Source organism: Monodelphis domestica, chromosome X, assembly GCF_027887165.1.
Source record: "Monodelphis domestica isolate mMonDom1 chromosome X, mMonDom1.pri, whole genome shotgun sequence".
NCBI classification, from domain to species: domain Eukaryota; kingdom Metazoa; phylum Chordata; class Mammalia; order Didelphimorphia; family Didelphidae; genus Monodelphis; species Monodelphis domestica.
In genome coordinates, this window is record NC_077235.1 from 64,784,734 (window position 1) to 64,804,282 (window position 19,549).

The following is a 19,549-nucleotide window of genomic DNA, read 5'->3' on the forward strand; positions in this document are numbered from 1 at the left end:
TACCAAGTTTCTTTTCCTAGAATTACTCTCGAACAAGAAAAATTTTTATAAATCTAGAATTTTATGACAATTATACAATCCTCCCTGAGGAGGGTATTGACAAACACACAGATCACCCTGACATACATGGCCGAATTATGAGGTATGTAAATCAATTGTTAAAAGGAAGTGAAAAACATTAAAAAAATATAGAAGAAAAGAAAAAAAATCAAAATTAAATAGTATATACAAATTCTGAGTAAGCAAGAATAAGCCCATAGCAGGTCCTAGAATTGGGGCATAATGACATGTTTTATGTCCCACAAGTCTGTAGGGCCATGGCAGCAATATGCACTTACATAATCAGCAGTCAGGGCTACAGAAAATTGCCACACTATGAAAGACAGAAAAGGGACTAGATTTTTGCAGAAAATGAGAAATATCATTCCCTGATCTGATTTTACTTTCACTCTCAGGGATAGAGGATCCAGAATTATAGCTAAGCTGAGGTACTTTGTCTGAACCTGCCATAGGGAAATCCTGCATCTGAAGTTGTCAAACAGCCACTTCCTTGAAATCCTAAACAAGCACTCTGTCTTGGCAAAGATTCTCATCAATCCCACCAGAATTGGTTGGTCTCCTTGACCTTGTGCTTCTTGGTACTGTATAATGGCTCTTTTGTAATCCCTTCTCCTGGAATCAGACACAATCAAAAATCCAAGTCCCATAATATTTAACAATCAATGGCAGATTTCCATAGCCTAAAGCTTTTGTGTCTGCATTAATATTAGGACTAATAGATATTGTAAACTTATATTAGTTCAAAATTAAAAAAAAACATTAATCCTGTCCTTTAAGTACAAAAAAATGAGAGACAAAAGAAAGCTCAAATACTCTATTGAACATACAAAGAAAAACAATAATAAAATTTTTTAAAATTCAAAAATATATAGTTCACAATCAATGACACACTGTGTTTGGCAAGGAGAGGTGCAATACAAAAGTTTCTCACCCCAAAATGAGATCCATTTCCTTTTTAATTTTTAATTTGGCCATGATACACAGTGTAAGTGTACATATATTTTTTACCAGGTAAAAGCTTTATAAAACAGTAATATAACAGGTAATGCACATTCAAAGAAGTACCAAAATCCCCCAAATCACAAGAGGCCATTTAAAGACAAACAAACCCACTATCATATAGGATTAACGTGAGTTGCTGTGTGACATTTAAAAACAAATCTTTGAAGCTCATTGATACTTGTCACAAGTTCTCCTAATCTAGCCAATATTTCAACCTTAGCTGAGATATTTTTAACAAAGTCTATTACTGCCATCATTCCAAAATGTGGCAGAAGAGCCCAGGGGGAAAAAAAAACAACTTCTGTACTGATAATGAAAATCTTTTGGGTCTAAAATGTCATCAAGAATCTAATCATTCTGGTGGAAGGGTAAACTGAAGAGTTACAAATATAAAAAAAAAACCTGTCTAGTGGTTACTAAGCCCCCTGGGAAAAGCTTCCCACCTCCCAGATGATATTATAACCCATCACAGGGTAACCAAGCCCCTTGGAAAACCTCCCTCCTCTGGTATGAGACTGTAACAGCCATAAAAAGCATGTCTTTATATGTCCCATCCATTGCAATGTGGAGACGAGGAATACATTAGTGAAAATCACTTCTGATGTGTCATCCATTACATTTTTAATAAATATGGAGGTAGAGAATACTACAGTGCTAGAGCACTTCACTTCAACTACTAAATGGATGCTTTACCTTTTGTTAAAAACAACTCGAAGGTAGGCAAATGATCAGTCAGAGGTAGTGGTGCTCCTAGATATCCTGAAAAATCACTTATGAAGACCCCTTAAAATCAATTTAAATTTTTAGGTCATTAGATTCTCCAAAGGTTATATATAGATTGTAATCAGTTTGATAGGGTCATCATCTATGTGATAATTGGCAAAGGAAAAAAGGAACAAAATGCCATTTAGGCAACATATGACCTTGATGGATCTGGTGACAATCCCAGCATCCATAAGGACCTATGGTTTTGCCATGGAAAAGAGTTTGTGCAAGTTCTTTATGGCCTTTTACAATGGTATTTTCTCCATTTCAGTCATAGCAGGAGGTACAAATAAAGACAATGTAACAGCACATATAGTTAATGGTAACAGAAAGAGGTATAGTGTAACAGAATATATTAGATTAGATCAATATATGAACTAAAAAAGCAAATTTTTTTTCATCTTCATGAGTTTATTTTTTGTGTTTTATTTTTATTTATTTTTAAATGTTATTTAATTGATGAATTTAGAGCATTTTTCTAGGATTACAAAAATCATGTTCTTTCCCTCCCCTCCCCTTAACCCCCTCCCATATCCAATGCATAATTCCACTAGTTTTTACATGTGTCTTTGGTCAAGATCTATTTCCATATTATTGATATTTGCAAAAGGGTGATCATTTAGGGTTTATAATCCCAATCATATTCCCAAGGACACATGTGATCAAGCAGTTGTTTTTCTTCTGTGTTTCTACTCCCATAGATTTTTCTCTGAATGTGGATAGTGTTCTTTCTCAGAAGTCCTTCAGAAATGTCCTGGATCATTGCATTGCTACTACTAGAGAAGTTCATTACATTCGATTGTGCCACAGGTTATCAGTCTCTGTGTACAATGTTCTCCTGGTTCTGTTCCTTTCACTCTGCATCAATTCCTAGAGGTCATTCCAGTTCACATGGAATTCCTCCAGTTCATTGTTTCTTCAATAGTATTCTATCACCAATAGATACCACAATTTGTTCAGCCATTCCCCAATAAGAGGGCATCCCCTCATGTCATGGGCAAAGTCCACCCCTTCCCGAGACTCCAGGGTATCTCGACTGGTGGCAAACAATCAGTCAACAAAAATAACAAACAGAAGACAGCTTAATCATAACAGCCATGGGATTACTTTGCATCTAACAGCTGCTCCAACATTCCCTGGCTTGGGATTTATTTTTATATCCACATTCTTGGCATATAGTTATACAAAATCAAAGAGAGATAATTGGGAGTGATACATTAACTTTTAACAAATCACTTGATTAACATTCTATATTTTTGTATTGTGATTACAGACAGAATAAAGGTTGAACACAAGATAAATTATTTCGTCACAAGTGGCTTAATTTTCTCATTACCCTGTGAGAAGTTTTGAACAATTAAGGAAAATTACGTATTGCTTTTAATAAAATGGAATAATTAATCAGCAGTTCTTAGAAGACAATTCAACAATCATACCATAGGGGCTGAGGGGTCTGGGAACACAATTCAAATTTAGACTAGTGGCTTCTAGGGAGTTACTGATTCACTGAGGCATACTGAAGCTTTATGTACTTGTAATTATCACTTGGGCCTCTATGATTGATTTGTGTGTTGGCTTCATGAGAAAATTTTGGTCTTGGCCTGTAACCGCAGCTTTGCTGGGAATTGTGTATCTAAATAAAAGTTAACCCATGATAGTCTTTTGGGATTGGGTTTGAGGGTCTGATCTTTTGGTGATGTTTTGGGGAATTAGGGTACATGTGTTTTGCTTTTGCATTATTTCTTTTGAGACTAGGGGGAATAATAATCATGTCAATTCATAGGTAAGGGGCATTGGTGAAAGAGGTCATGCTGGGGATAGAGTGGGCAGTCGTATCTCGTCAAGGACCACTCTGTGGTCTTCCCAGCTACCCTGCATGACTCTGTCAAGGCGTCATGGACTGATGGCCCCCAGAACATCCCCCTTTCTTTTTATTTTTGAGCTGAAGAGACTTCAGTTCAATTTGGACTTGCCAAATGGTGGACCCTAGGTATCAGATGAGGACTGGAAAGCAAAGAAGAATGAGAAAAAATACGACAAGAGCAAATCCACGAGCAATAAAGGTATGGGTCAAATCACTGTTGGAGATAAGGGAAGAGAGGCTGTCATAAAATGAATTAGCAATGGATGAGGCTGAATAAAGGGAGGTACCAGAGTGACTGATATCCATGATTTGTCTGTATAGTGTGGACTCCTTGTAGGGAAGGTTGCTAGTGATGCAATGAGTTCAGTGATACCCAAAATAAGGGGTGCAATGAAGGGGTTTAGGATGGTTTAAACTGTTGGAAATTAATTGTAGGGCATAAATGCCTGGACCATCATACCAGTCAATAGTAATATTAACAGGAAGCATAAGAAAGGGTGGTTATTTAACAACAAATACAATGATAGCAGGAATGGAGGGATTAAGACAATTTGTTAAAATACATAGCAAGAATTTCTATAATTTGTGGGGGAAACACGTTGTATAATCAATGCAGAGGCTTAAATGGGTTTGGGACTTTTCTTTTCATTAGAGCACAGTAATATAGCAGGGGGAGAGAGAAGAAATGAATTTCCACAAAGAAAAATGAGTAATGGGAGATAAGGGGCTTTCAATGGCAGAAATACCAGGGGGCACAGATAAAATGACTAGCATGGAAAGAATTAAGGCATTAGTATAATCAGGAGGTATAAATTGTTGCTTGTCCATTTTTTGTTTTGCTTGGACTGCAAGTGTCCCAATTTGTCCCCAAGTTGGTAGAGTATCTTGTTGTTTTAGCACAGTCTCTGTATCTTCATTCTCCCAGGCTTGTTGTTAGGATGGGAGTCATGGCAGGAATGGGTGAATCTTTCTGGAATCCAAGTGTGTATGAGAGTACCTGGGGGGAAAACACAAACAGATCCTTGCTCCCAAAAGAGGGCTGGAACTACCAATGATTAATAATGATATTTTTCCAAATGACCTTTTGTCTTTTTTTTAAGATTAATTTCAAATTAGCAAGAGCTTTGGATGTATTTGGATGGCCATTATCTGTTTTGAAGGTTTTGGAGATGCAGAGAGCATACTGCTTCAGTAGTATGAATAGAAGTAAAAATTGGATTAGAAAAGGTATCCAATGATACACAGATGGGCAGGATTTAACATCTATTCCAAATAGCAATTACTAATATTGATGAAACTTTAACTGAATTTTCTTTTCATCTTCAGGGATCTTGTTTGTCTGGACTCACTGATCTATGTGGTCCATGTTGCTTTGGATAAGTCCTTTTATTAAGAAAAATTTTGGTGGAACTAACATATTGTGAAATAAATTCTTCTACTTCAGGAGATATAAAAATTCCTGAGGTCCTAACCTTTTATTTAAAAAATTTGATTATCTTTCCCTTATACATAACTAAATTATGTTTGTAACATTTAATTGTAGGCCAATCAGAATCTCAGTAGTGCAAGGGAAAAGATTTTATTTAAAAATATACATGCATAGACTAAGCAGTAAAATCAATAAAAGCAAGGTATCATGGATGTGGTTATTATTATTATTATTATTATTAATTTATTTTTTAGGAACAAAACTCTACCCATTATCAATAATACTCCAATTCCAATCATTGTCATAATTTGGAAACAGGTTGCTTGCATGTTTACATAACCTAGCAATTGTTATAATATTTACTTCAAATAGGTGTAAGGTTCTCACTAACTTTGCTACATAGAAGCTTTATTTATATACTTGTCACTATATTGATGAAAAACTATCCTATCCTTTCTTAAGGTCTATTTAAAATTAGTATGATAGAATTTTTTAGTGTTCTCTCTAAGAATTCTCTTTACTATAGTAGGAAAAGGGAGGGGTAACAAATTTACTCAAAAATTAAAATAAAATCTTTAATAGTATTATTTTAAAGTCATAGGATTATTGTTTTTAAAATTATATGTGGATTCCCATACGTAAAGGTGAATAATGGAATCCCTTTTCCAATAATCAATGAAATTATTTGTAATCAAAAACTGCTTCTGTTTGCTAGCTAGTGAATGATTACTTAACTCTAGCTGTGGAGAGAAAGAAGGAAGGGGTAGCAAGGACTCAGCATGAGTCATCAAGTTTGTATCCTAGCAATTCTAAACAATTCCCTTGATCGGTTAATATACTTAACTTTTCAAAATGTGATCTTAAATTTATATCATGAATGTATTATGGTTCACACAGAAGCATTTACAGAAAAAATTGACATGTTGATGTATAAAAAGAAATCTATATATTTTCTCAAAAATTTATCCTAACCACTTGAACCATAAGTCTTTCAATTCTAATATATTTACATTAGCATTTTCAACAGTTAATCCAATTATTCATAAATCATTGCATTTTTATTTTTGTTTAACTAACTGTAATATATACATTGTTGTTATTAAAAGGAAGGCATGTTCTCTAAGCTGAGCTTCTTTAGGATTCTGGATTTATAGTTTAGACTTTTGCAGTTGTATCACATAGCCAAATTGTGCAGTTTCAATTAAAAATCCTTTTATTCCTGTGTGCTTCTAGAAAAGCTCATATTTTTACTTAATAGTAGTTTATAGAAATTATAATATTTAGGCATACTCAAATAAACTCTTAAAATTCCTGTTACTTCTTTAAGCCTTAGTTGTAAGTTGTGTATGTCTTATTATTAGATCAAGATTTATTCCAGCTATCAGATAACCTCTCATGTTTTTCAAATTATATCTCTAAAATTTAGATAAGGTAGCTGAAAACTTTTATCTGTTTAAAAATATTTTGTTGTATTTGTCCCTTAATATAAATGTAAAATAATATGCAAGCACTTTTGTTCTCCTTCCTGTACCTGAGGAAGGGACTAAATTACTTTTGGAACGTATCCAAGACAGTAGATGCTTGACTGCCCTTGTAATCTGAGAAGATCTTTCCCTTCTTTCCAATCCTTTTTTAATACTTTAGTTACATATTTTAAAAACTTTGATATTAAATCATTCCCAATATATTAATTAAAAACTTAACAACTTCCAAATTCACTTTGTTTAAAGTTCCCTAACATTTCCTTAAGATTCCAATTTTCCTCTCGAACTTCTGCTCCAAGCAGAATAAAACCTTCAGTTTTCGTTTCTATTACTCTTACTATAAATAGTGGAGAGGTGACTACCTTTTACCTATATTTAATAGCCTAATAATGAATCTTATTTGACTTATGGACTGGTCAAATTTCCTTTGCCAATTGCACAATACACAATCTGCATAAAATTAATTTTCTTCACAGCACAAATTTTGTGTACATCTATTATGACATTATAGCAAATTATATTTGAATTAATACGTTTCTTCTTATTCATAGCACATATATTCCCAATCAAGTATAACATTGTTTAAAACTTCCAACCTTAGTCACACAATCACATACTTAACAACTATGCAAATTCACTTATGCTAATTACCAATTCTGAACTTCTACAATCTCAATGCTAACATGCAATCAATCACTTGTTGCTGTCTTTGAATGACACTTATTTTGAAATCCAACATCTAATTCTTAGAAAAAGTTCTCCACTATAACTGTTATCTGACTGAATTTTATACACAAACATCTTATGTTTTACTAAGCATTTGAGGGAGGCCAGAGCAGGAAACGCCCAGCCTTGGAAGATCAGGAAGGCCTGAACAGGGAGCTGCCTAACCTTGGGAGTGTCAGAACCATAAATATGCCAAAGACATCCAGCTGCAGTAGGTACCAGATAAAGGCCAAGAAGACCCCAATAACATAAAATTGTCAAGGTCCCAAGAATCATATAGCAAATAAGGGGCTGTAAGGGGGGGCCATACATGCTGGAGAGTACTTAAGGCCCAGCCTCTCAGAAGCAACTTGGAACTCTTTTAGCTGAGTTCCCACTAGTGCGTACTAGTTCAATAAATGACCCTTTGCCTGTTTGCATTGTCCACGGGTCTTCCTTGGTGGTGGGTGAATTCTCAGACCTTAACATTTGGGGGCTTGCCCATACCCCCCCCCCACCTTGGAACCCCCTGGACAGGAGGGCCCAAGGCACTGCCTTGGACCGGACCTTCAGGTGAACTGAGTGTGGTGTGACAGTGTGTGCGAATGGTGACCAACTGTGTATGGGGGAGACGAGGATCCCTGATGAGCATAAGGCTTAGTGGAGCATTCATTCTTGTGGTTTGTACAAGATGTCCTATGCCAAACTCCAGGGCCTGCCTTTTTCTAAGGTGAGAGGCTTTTTAGCCCCACGACATTGGTCCAACCCTCCCACCTGTTTCTGAGTGTGGATTCTGTTATGGCTGCAGTTCTGTGTCCCTCGCGAGAGGGCCAGTCGGCTCCCAGAGAAAGCATTTGTGACCAGGGGTGGGGAAGGAATACGGTCCAGGGCATGTCCTGAAATTGGAACTTTCAGGGGTTTGAGGCCCCTGAGTATGAAGTTTGAGTCTTCATCTGGCTGTCAGGGCCCTGAGCATGGGATTTCGCGTCTCTGTCAGGTACCCTGGCACTTTTGCGAATTCCAGGCACAGAGTTTGAGTTTATGTCCAGTTTGGGAAAGGGGTTGTTGTTGTTGTTGAGTCCCCTTTTTGGGAAGATATTGCACCCCTAGGAGAGACTGGGGGATGCCCCATGATCTCTAGGTGATTTTTGGACCCACTGAGTTTTTTTTTTTCTTTTCCATAGGGAGGGATCACGTGGCCGGCCACTGGTGGCTGGCCCCTGACAGATAGCCGGGAGGCAGCCAAAGACAGCCGAAGACAGCTGGCAGTAGTTGCTGGTATCAGGTTTCTTCACTGCAGCCAGCCTCTGGCCAACAGCCACTGGTATCAGGTTTCTTTCCTCATTAAAACCTAGTTGCTTTGAGCAGTTATTAACCCTTTCTTTGCAACTTCTTGGTCTCAACAATAGAAAATCAGTCTGTTTGTCAAACAGATTGCTTAAGGTTTTAGGGTTTTACAAGTTTCATATCCACCCTGGCAAACATGCCAAGAAATGAGATCTTAAGATAAGCTCCTAGGATCAGGGCAGTTTACATGTCCGTGTCTCTGTTGTTTGTCTTCTGGCTTTTCCTGCTTGTCTCGTGTGTATTTCTGTATTTGGATGCAGGCATGTGGATGTGTGGGAGAGGGTGTCCTATAGGGTTCTTTGTGTCTTTGTTTTGGCTGGATTAAACGGGGAAAAAAAGGAGGGGAAAGTTTGGGATGCAGGGTCACAAAAAAGAATTGATTTTGCACCCCTGCTCCCTCTGCCTGTGTTCCAACTGGGCAGGCTATGATGAAGTAACACTGTGCTTGCTCCTGCAGCAGGCTTCAGGGTGGGAGAGAGAGTGCAATTACCTGTTCAATCATTTTCCCCTCCTTCTCCCTTTGGATGGGCCCCCAAAGTAGCGGAAGAGAGAAAATTCTGAGTAGAGAAGGGAGATTCTTACTCCACAGTTAGAAACTTTCACTTAAAATTAATTCTCAACTTGGGTGGATTGCTAATGATTTTGATATGGTACAAATGTAATGTATCGTGGTTACTGTTTGTTGCCAGATTTTTATTGAACGACGAAACTCCTGATTAGAAGTTTGTTTTGTTAAACCTTGCAATGCATAATGGTTTCAGTGAATTTGAGAATTGTGTAAATGTGATTGATAGCAAGTCTGATGCAGAGAGGAATGTTTATTCTGTATGGACAGAAATTGTACTGACTACTTTATAGATGTAAAAGTCATTCAGAAAAAGTTATGTTGTTGAAAAGAACTTATTCTAGAATTTTAACTTGGGAATCCTTCAAATCCCATTTATTTTAATATATGTGCTGTCAGAAATAGCAGCAAGAAATTATATTACACACAAGGAGTTTTTTTGTTTTTTTAAAATAGTTAATCTGTGCATGGGATTAATGAGATAAGTGCTAAAAATTGATATTTTACAAAAGGGGAACATTTTAAATGATCAAGGTTATATGAATTGTTTTTAAATGCGCAAAATGCATAGGAAGGAATTTGTAATCTAGAAATGACCATGTATGTATTCAGATGCCAAATGCTGGAAATTAGTAATGCTGAATGAATGCTAAATATGTATGCATTATATTATAAAGAGGATTAAGTTTTCCACCTAAATAGGTTACAACCTGTATGCCCTTAACAAGACAAATTCAACCAGCCCTGTAATTGAGAGGGCTTGTCATGAGAATTAAATACAGTCTAGCTCCAGATATATCAGAGAGGTCAGGCTGGAATGCCAGGTAACATGTAACTAACTAGGGAAAGGTGATTAAGTACATGTGAAAGGAAATAACTTCATATCTTATAACCTAACTATATAAGTTAATAATTGGATTTTGGGGTGTCTGGATTCATTTTATGAAGTGCTCCATTTCAATGAGAGTAATGAATAGAGATACTAGTTGATATTATGATACAACAAATTATAAATTGGAATTTAATCAAGTATGTAGCAATATTTTGAGCTAAAAGAAAACTAAAATGGAGGATCTAAATGCTTTGTACTTCAGTTTGGTAACACACTGAAAGATTGCTAAAGAACTTAATCAAAGTTATTTGGAAGTTGTGGAGTTCAAACTAAAATTCACTGAGAGTAAATTATTATGAAAGAAGTTTGATAAATTCAAAATTTTAAATTGCAGTAAGCTAGTCACTGGTTAAAGAAGGATGGGCCAGGGTTGCTAAGTAATAAAATCTAAATCAAGGCCAGCAGCCTTGGGATAAAATTGCTCAGAAGCTATTAACCCCTTCCTTGCAACCAGGAAGGAGAAAGAAGTGCTTATAAAATTATGAACTGACATAGGGACTTCAAAGAGTTAACAACCACTGTGTGATAGAACTTAAAGATGAGTATATTTTAATTGTAGATACGGAGGTTTTAAGGTGCTCAAGCAAGCAAATATTGCCAGCCCTGTCTGACCAAAAAGCTTGTTCACAGTTGTGGAATCTTACTACAAACTTTCCAGGTCCAGAATGATAAAATGAGTTGAGTGATATGTAATTGATAAAGTTACCTCACACAAGTTTTGGGGATTTGTTGGTTGATATTTTGATTACATTTTGATCTGTATAAGGACATATGTGGCAAACAATAGCCAAAGAATGGGTAGGGTGTTAAAAATGGCATATATGTGCAAATGCTTGCTCAGAAATTTATGATTGTTATGTGAATGGCTGCTAAATTAAAATGTGTTTAAGTATTGTTTGGATGTAAACAAAACCTCATTGTAAACCTGACTTTACCATATATTTTGTTACCTCAGTCTACCAATTTGTACTATGAACTGAAATTTATAACTGATGAGTACTATACTAAAGATACAGTATTTCAATGATCCTTTAAATCAGAATTCTTTTGGGTTACCGATTAGCAATTGAAGTGATACCAGGGGGATAGTTGTTTGACTTATGATGGTAAAAGCATGTTAGAGAAGGTGGGGAGGTATGTTGGGTTTGAATTTGGAAGAAAGGGACTTTGATTTAAAGTCCATAAAGCTTTAGTATGTGGGTTTGTAAAGGAAGAATTGAAGGTGTGTACTGCTTTTTAAGCAGAGGGTTTTGAAGGAACAGAAAGGGAGAGAGAAGGTGAAAGGGAACAGATGAATGTTCTGCTCTCACAATTGGCTCTTTAACTTAGGGATAATATATAAAGTAATGTATGTGGGAAAATCACACATGATTCTTTAATTTCTCTGGACAGTTACCCTGAAGTGATTCCTGCATGACCTTGTCTTAGTCTTTCAGATGGCCTAGGTCCAGGAGATGATACAGCCCTGATTTATAGGGAACTACTTAATTCAGCACTCATGTGACTACACCGTGATGCGTGAATACATGAAAATAATTGAGTGATCAGCCTTGTAGGGATATCAAAGGCTTGTTTGGGGGTATGGAGATTTGTTTCTGGACTGCTGATAAGCAGAATTTCTCTCAGTTGAAATGGGGGAAATTTGTGTTTTAAGGAAAAAAGAAGGCTTCTGGGACCCAGTGGCAAGTGCTCTAAGGAGAGAAAAAAGTCCTAGGATGGTTATAGGGAAGGCAGTCCAAGGCTCACTTTGGACTGAATTTTCCTGACCATCCTCAGAGTGAAACAACAATGGCAATGACAGCCTTGCTTGGTGTGTCTTTTGTGACATGGAGATATTTTCCCTTTCTGGGCCTTCTTCCTTCATGACAATTCCCATGATCAGCACATAAGGCAAATTGTGATATTAAAGTTTCCATTTCCTCAAACAACCCTAATAATTGGGAATTCTCAAATTGTTAGGAACGTGCTTTGAGAAATAGGTGGAGTTTATTCCTAGACGGCATGTATTTGTAGCCTTAATTTACCACAGTTGAGGTTTGGTTCTTGAGCTTGGAAATATAGCTCACAGCTTTCTTGAATTTCCCCAGCCTCTGGGGGAAGGAAATACATCTGTAAGATATTGTTACTCCAGTGTTTATATATGTTATAGTTAATGTGTATTTTGCAATGGGATATTCTTTAACAGAAACATCACATACCAGCTCTGCAAACAACTCAGGAATCCGATTTTTCCTAAAGGGATCTGTTCCTGTCAGAAGATGATTTCTGAAGATGAATTCTGTTGGTTAAGATACCCAAATGCAAATGTGTGATGTTCATTGCTATTGTATTAATGTACTGTTACTATCTGCTATTTGCCCCAGTACACTTCTATCTTAGGGGCTGACTTCTTCTTGTGACCTGTCTGCCAATCGGGGGAAGCTGTGGCTGGACACCATTCAGATCTCCAAGCATTTCTCCACAGACCTGGGACCCTGGAATCCAATGAAGATGCACCCCTAAAGACACTGTGTCTGCAGCCTTTCCCTCCCTCTCTTATTCCCCTCCCTCTCTCTCCTAAACATAGGCAGGGACAGCTATACACCCATTCTCAGCACTGAAGAAACTACAGAAGATCTGGACCTTCACACTTTTTCCCTTAGATATTTGGAGAGGGGAGGGGATGGGATGGCAGGGGGCACTGAACCAGATGGGGCCTGAGATTCTGGCCCTCTGGGAGGCTGTGTGGTTCCCATATGGGTGGCTGGGCCTGCTGGATGGCAGGACTCACTTACCAGAAGCAGTGGGGAGACAGCTCACAAAAGGAATACATGACCCACTCTCTTCAATTACTTCACTTTCTCCCCCACCTCTTGGTTTCCCCCTCCCTTGTCACAGAGTATCCCTTAACCAGGAAATACCTCATTCCACCCACAGGAGCGCACTGGCTGTGCTCCCTTCTGGCCTACAGCCCTGTGTCTCCCCTAAATCCCTCACTGCCCACTGCGAGTTCTGCACCCCCATCACAATAGTACCCCGAGTGACCTACTATGTTGAGCAGGACCTCCTCTTCCTTAAGGAGGGGGTGCTCTGTGCAGCCTTGGGTGAGGAATGCTGCTTCTATGTTAACCACTCAGGGATTATTAGGGACTCTCTGAGCAAGCTACGAGGTCTAGAAGCCCTGACGGAAGGAGAGGGAAACTGCCGGCCCCTGGTACACCCACCTTTTCGATTCTTCTCCCTAGTCACATCCCCCATAGGACCCCTCATAACCTTAACCCTACTCTTAACATTCGGCCCCTGAATTTTTAACCACCTTGTCTTGTTCATGAAAGACTGGCTGGATGCCATCCAGATGTTGCCTCTCTGACAACAGTACCGACCCCTAGCGAGCCCTGGATTGAGAGCCATGAGCTGCCTCCGTGGGCAGGCCTTCCCTCTGCCCCCTAAAAGAAAAAGAAGTTGGAAATGAGGGAGGCCAGAGCAGGAAATACTTTCCCTGGTAAAAATATAGTCAGTTTTGCTGGGTAGTTGACTCTTGGTTGTAGACCTAGTTCCCTTGTTTTTTGGAATATCATATTCTATGCCTTTCGGTCCTTCAGTGTGTATGCAGCCAGATCCTGCATTATCCTCACTGTGATTCTGTGGTATCTGAATGACTTCTTCTTGGCAGCTTGTAATGTTTTTCCCTTTGACTGATAGTTCTTGAATTTGGCTATAACATTCCTGGGTGTTGTCAGTTGGGGATTAAGTACAGGAGGGGATCTGTGGATTCTTTCAATCTCCATTTTCCCCTCTTTTTCTAGGATACCGAGGCAGTTTTCCTGAATAATTTCCTGTACTATTATGTCCAGGATTTTTCTTTTGTCATGGTCTTCTGGTAGACCAATGATTCTTGAATTGTCTCTTCTCAAAATATTTTCTAAATCCTCTGTTTTATGAATGAGCTGCTTCTTATTTTTCTCAATTTTTTCATTCTTTGCATTTTGTATTATAGTGTCCTGCTGCCTTTTGAGGTCACTTAATTCCAGTTGTTGTATTCTGGTTCTTAAAGACTGGATTTCATCCCTGGATTTTTGGTCATCCTTTTCCTTCTGGTATGATTTTCTTTGAAGGCCATCTTTCATCTCCTTTGCCTCATTTTCCAGCTGATTGATTTTGGCTTTCAAGACACCGTTTTCTCTTTCCAGACACCTTATCTTGCTGTTAAAGTTGTCTTCAGTCTCTCTTAATTGTGTTTTGAATTGCATTTTGAGTTCTTCCACAGCCTGTATACAATTCGCTGGGATTTCTGATTCATCATTTGCTGATGTCTCCCCCTCTGTTCTGTTCGCTGTATAGAAGCTATCTATTGTAATTTCTTTCTTCTTTTTCTGTTGTTTGCTCATATTCACCCCTTATTTTCTCCCCATATTTGACTGTGCTCTTGCTCCTCTCATTTTTTTTGCTTTTGGGGGCTTCTTTCAGTCTCCTCTCTTGGAGTTTTGACATAAGATCTCTCAGTGCAGTCTCTGGGGGAGGGTTGTTGCGGGGTTTGAGCTTCCCTGTCCTCTGGAGGCTTTTGATTGGATTAAAGTCCAGCAGTCAATGATGAGTGTTGTGGAGCCTGGCCTCCCCTGAGTTCTGACAACTTTTGATGGGATTAAGTTCAGCTTGGGTCTGCTCTGAGTCCAAAACCTCCTGGAAGACTGGAGCAAATATGGAGGATGCTCCCTCTCTAGCTCCTTCCCCGACATCTGTGTTCAACACTCTGAACTTGGCACAGCCCTGCCCACAAGGTACACCCTCCAAACCAGCACCTTTGTCTGCCCAGAAGTTCCTGCTGCTGCTGGAGTCTCAGCACTCTAGGTGGTCTGGGGGAGGGATCCTAGGACCTTCCTTCTGCCTTCCTCTTAAACCCGAGTGTTCTCAGATTCCAGCTTTTTTTTGGGGGGGTGTACCTTTTGAATTGAGTCCAGCAGGAGGGTTCCTTTGCTCTGTCTTGTTATTAGGTTTGCTTTTCAGTCCCCTAGGAGCATTCAGTTTGTGATTAGTAAGGAAGGGTATTCAGAGGTCTGAACTTCTGCTCCTTCTAGGCCACCATCTTGACTCCTGCATTCCTCTTTCTTACTCCTTAAATTTACTTTTTTCTATCATCCCTTCATATTCAATTCATCTCCTTGACTTCTGTCAATAAATGTTCTTAGAAGTTACAAGACTTATTTTTCCATGTGGGTATGCAAACAATTCACCTTTACTGAATGTCTTTTGATTTCTCTTTCCTGTATACCTTTTTTGTGCTTCTTTTGAGAGCCAGTTTTTCCATTCAGCTTTGGTCTTTTTATCAGGAATGTTTAAAAACCCTCCTTTTTCTTTATTGGATTACAGTCACCCCTTGCTAGAATGCAGTTCACTTATTGAGGCTTCACTGTATCATGGGTTTATATATACATAATTTTGAATCATGGAGGTTTCTCTACATAGCAGGATTTTGTGGATGAATACTCTACTTGTAAACAATAGAAATGCAATATACCTCTACTGCTTGTGCAAGTTTGTCAACAGGAGATTTTGCATGCACACTATTGGCTGATGGGATGAAAGGAGACCAAACACAGTGCTGTGTTCTGTATCCTGGGAGCTGATTGACTCCTTGACTGTAGCATCAGTTTGCTCTCCCACACTGTGAATATACGTTCAGGATCTCTCCTTGTCCTCTTCACATCAATGTCTAATTGCTGTGCATATTGTTTCTCTGCAGTGTTGTGTTTTTGTGAAATTGTCATAAAAGTTTGAATTTATTTCAAGCCCTATGCCACCCAAACATTTTGTTCCTTCTAAGGCTTCTGGCAGTGAACCCAAGTACCAGAGGAAGACACTTATAATCAAAGAATAATGAAATAAATATAATGCCTCAACTTGGTTAATTTTCACAAATAGTGGGGGTAATTCTTGGTTGAAGTACTAGTTCCTTTGCCCTCTGAAATAACATGTACTAGGTCCTCTGACCCTTTAATATAGTAGCTGCAAAGTCCTGCACTATTCTCACTATGGCTCCACTATATTTGAGTTGTTTGTTTTGTTTGCAATATTTTCTTCTTTACCTGAGAGTTCTGGAATTTGGCTATCTTATTCCTAGGTGTTATCCTTTTGGGATCTTTTTCAGGAAATGATCAGTAGATCTTTTCCCATTTCATATCAGGGAAGTTTTCCTTGATAATTTCGAGGAAAAGATGATGTCTAAGTTATTTTTATGATCATGGTTTTTAGGTAGTTCAGTAATTGATAGGTTCTCTCTCCCACATTTATTTTCTAGGTCAGTTGTTTTTCCAATAGTATATTTCAAATTTTCTTCTATTTTTTAAATCTTTTGAATTTAACAGTCTTCTTTTAGGATTTCTGGGAATATGATGCCAGGCTTGTGCCCTCTCATTTTCCCCTCTCCCTCTTGGACTGGACCAGATCTGAATTCAAAGCTGGTCTGAGACACTAGTAAGCCTCAGTTTCCTTATCTATAAAATAGTGCTAATAAGAGCATCTACATCCAGATAATACCTATAAAGAACTTAGCACAGTACATGGCAGAACAACTATAAGAGCTAGGTAATTGGAGTTAGATGACTTGCCCAGGTTCACCTAGCTAGGAAACATCTGAGGGCAGATTTGAATCTAGTACCTACAGTCTCCAGGTCTGGTACTCTATCCACTGAACCACCTATCTGTCCTGACTCCCCCACCCCAATCCCCCCACTGGATTTTCTGGGCTTGTACCCTTGGGACAACCAAAGTATCACTTTCTAGAATTCAGGCATTACTGTTGCTCCTTATTTCTTCTGCCTCCTAGGCATTTAGGATTTAGAAAATGGAAGGGAATGGGTCTCTCAAAGAGCTTTAGTAGCACTGGGCTCAATACTTTTCTTTTTTTGTGGTTCCTGGAACTCAGAAACCTATGGAACCCTTCTCAGAAGAATGATTTTAAAAGCATGAAATAAAATTGATAAACTATAAGATAACCTATGTATATCCAAATACAGTTAAATAAAAATATTTAAAAAGAAAAAAAAAACTACCTAACTTCACAGAGCCCAAATGAAGAACCCTTCCTTGCTTTATATATTTCTATACCTGAGCTTGTAAACCTTGTCTGATTATAAAAGAGGCCTATCTGTCCATCCATCCCCTTGTACCCTGGCAGTGTGGCCCACCCCTTTCCCCTGCAAAGGCTCTCTCCCAGGCTTCTTCATTTCTCCCATGCCTTTCACTAAGTAAGTACTCTTTAGAGGTGAAAGCCAGCACAGTGGACACAAAGGAAGGAGTCATGTTTCTAGATACAAATCTAGATTGTGACCCTAGAAAAGTTACTAAATTTGCTAGGACTCAGTTTCATTAGGTGTAGAATTAGTGAATGAATAAGTCTTAAGTGCTCACAAGGAAAACAAAACAGTCCTTCCCCTCAATGGGCTTTCAGTCTCACCAGGAGAAGAGTTTTTAGCTGCAAGTCAGATGGAAATGGAAATTTGGGAGACCCCAAATCTCTAGAGGAATCCCAGGTTAGAAAGAGTACTTGAAGAATTTCTTACTCTGGATTCCAGAAATGCAGGTGGCAGAAGAAAGACAGCTCTGGTGCAATCAGAGAGAATATATGAGATCTACATTTGCTTCTATTTTAGATACATTTCCCCTAGTTTTATTCTAAATATTTAGAATATTTTTCCATGGTTAAATGATTCATGTTCTTTCCCACCCCATTCCCATAGTCAATAAGCAATTCCACTGGGTTTTACACATGTCATTCATCAAGACCTATTTCCCTATTATTACTATTTGCACTAGGGTGATCTTCTAGAGTCTATATCCCCAATCCTATCCCCATCAACTCATGTGATCAATCAGTTATTTTTCTTCTGCATTTCTGTTCCCATGGTTCTTTCTCTGGATGTGGGTAGTCCCTCAGAAGTGACCCCCATAAGTCCCTCCGAAATGTCCTGGGTCAGTACATTGTTGCTAGTAGAGAAGTTGAATACAGTTGATTGTGCCATAATGTATCAGTCTCTGTGTACAATGTTCTATTGTTTCTGGTCCTTTCACTCTGTAGCACTTCCTGGAGGTCGTTCTAGTTCACATGGAATTCCTCCAGTGATTTTTTTCCTTTGAGCACAATAGTATTCCATCTAAACTGAAATCACAATTTGTTCAGCCATTCCCCAATGGAAGGGCAACCTCACATTTTACATTTTTTGCCTCCACAAAAAGTGTGGTTATGAATATTTTTGGACAAGTATTTTTCCCTATTATATCTTTTGGATACAAACCCAGAGGTGGTATGACTGAATCAAAGGGCAGGCCGTCATTTAAAGCCCTTTGGGCATAGTTCCAAATAGACTTCCAAAATGGTTGGATCAATTCACAACTCCACCATCAATGCATTAATGTTTCAATTTTGCCACATCCCCTCCAACATTTAATCCTTTCTTTTGCCAATCTGCTAGGTGTGAGGTGGTACCTCAGAGCTGTTTTGATTTGCATTTCTCTAATTATTAGAGATTTAGAACACTTTTTCTTATGCTTATTGATAGTTTTTATTTCTTTATCTTAAAATTGCCTATTCATGTCCCTTGCCCATTTATCAATTGGGAAATGATTTGGTTTTTTTGGACAATTGATTTAATGCCTCATCAATTTGAGTAATTAGACCTTTATCAGAGCTTTTTGTTCTAAAGGTTTTTTCCCCAATTTGTTGCATCCCCTCTAATTTTGGATGCATTGGTTTTGTTTGTACAAAACTTTTTAAATTTAATGTAATCAAAATTATTCATTTTACATTTTGTAATGTTCTCTACCTCTTGTTTGATCTTAAAATCTTTCCTTTCCCATAGATCTGGCAGAAATACCTATGTTCACCTAAATTACTTATAGTTTATTTCTTTATATTTAAGACATTCACTCATTTTGAATTAATCTTGGTGTAGGGTGTGAGATTATGATCTAAACATTATCTCTCCCATACTATTTTCCTATTTTCCCAGCAGTTTTTCTCAAATAACTTGGATTTTGTCCCAAAAGCTGGGATCTTTGGGTTTATCATACACTGTGTTGTTGAAGTCATTTACTCTAAGTGTATTCCACTGATCCTCCCTTCTGTCTCTTAGCCAGTACCATATTGTTTTGAAGACTACTGCTTTATAGAACAGTTTAAGATATGTTACTGCTAGGCCCCCATCCTTCACATTTTTTTCATTATTTCTCTTGATATTCTTGATCTTCAGTTCTTCTAAATGAACTTTGTTATTGTTTTGTCTAATTCATTAAAAAAAGTTTCTTTGTAGTTTGATAGGTATGGCACTGAATAAGTAAATTAATTTGGGTAAGATAATCTTTTTTATTATGTTAGCTCATCCTACCCATGAGCAATTAATGTTTTTTTCCAGTTGTTTAGATCTAGTTTTAATTGTGTCGAAGGTGTTTTGTAGTTGCATTT

At 38.0% G+C, this 19,549-nt stretch overlaps 1 protein-coding gene across 1 annotated transcript in view; it reads right to left on the reverse strand.

Moving 5' to 3' along the window:
* Positions 1-2,909: 2,909 nt before the first annotated feature.
* Positions 2,910-19,549, reverse strand: part of LOC100010178 (CCR4-NOT transcription complex subunit 7-like) — a 79,908-nt gene continuing 63,268 nt past the window's right edge. The window contains exon 3 of the mRNA XM_056809804.1: positions 2,910-4,688. Coding sequence (XP_056665782.1) covers positions 4,585-4,688 — 104 coding nt within the window. The 3' untranslated portion in view covers positions 2,910-4,584. The remainder of the gene's footprint in view (positions 4,689-19,549) is intronic.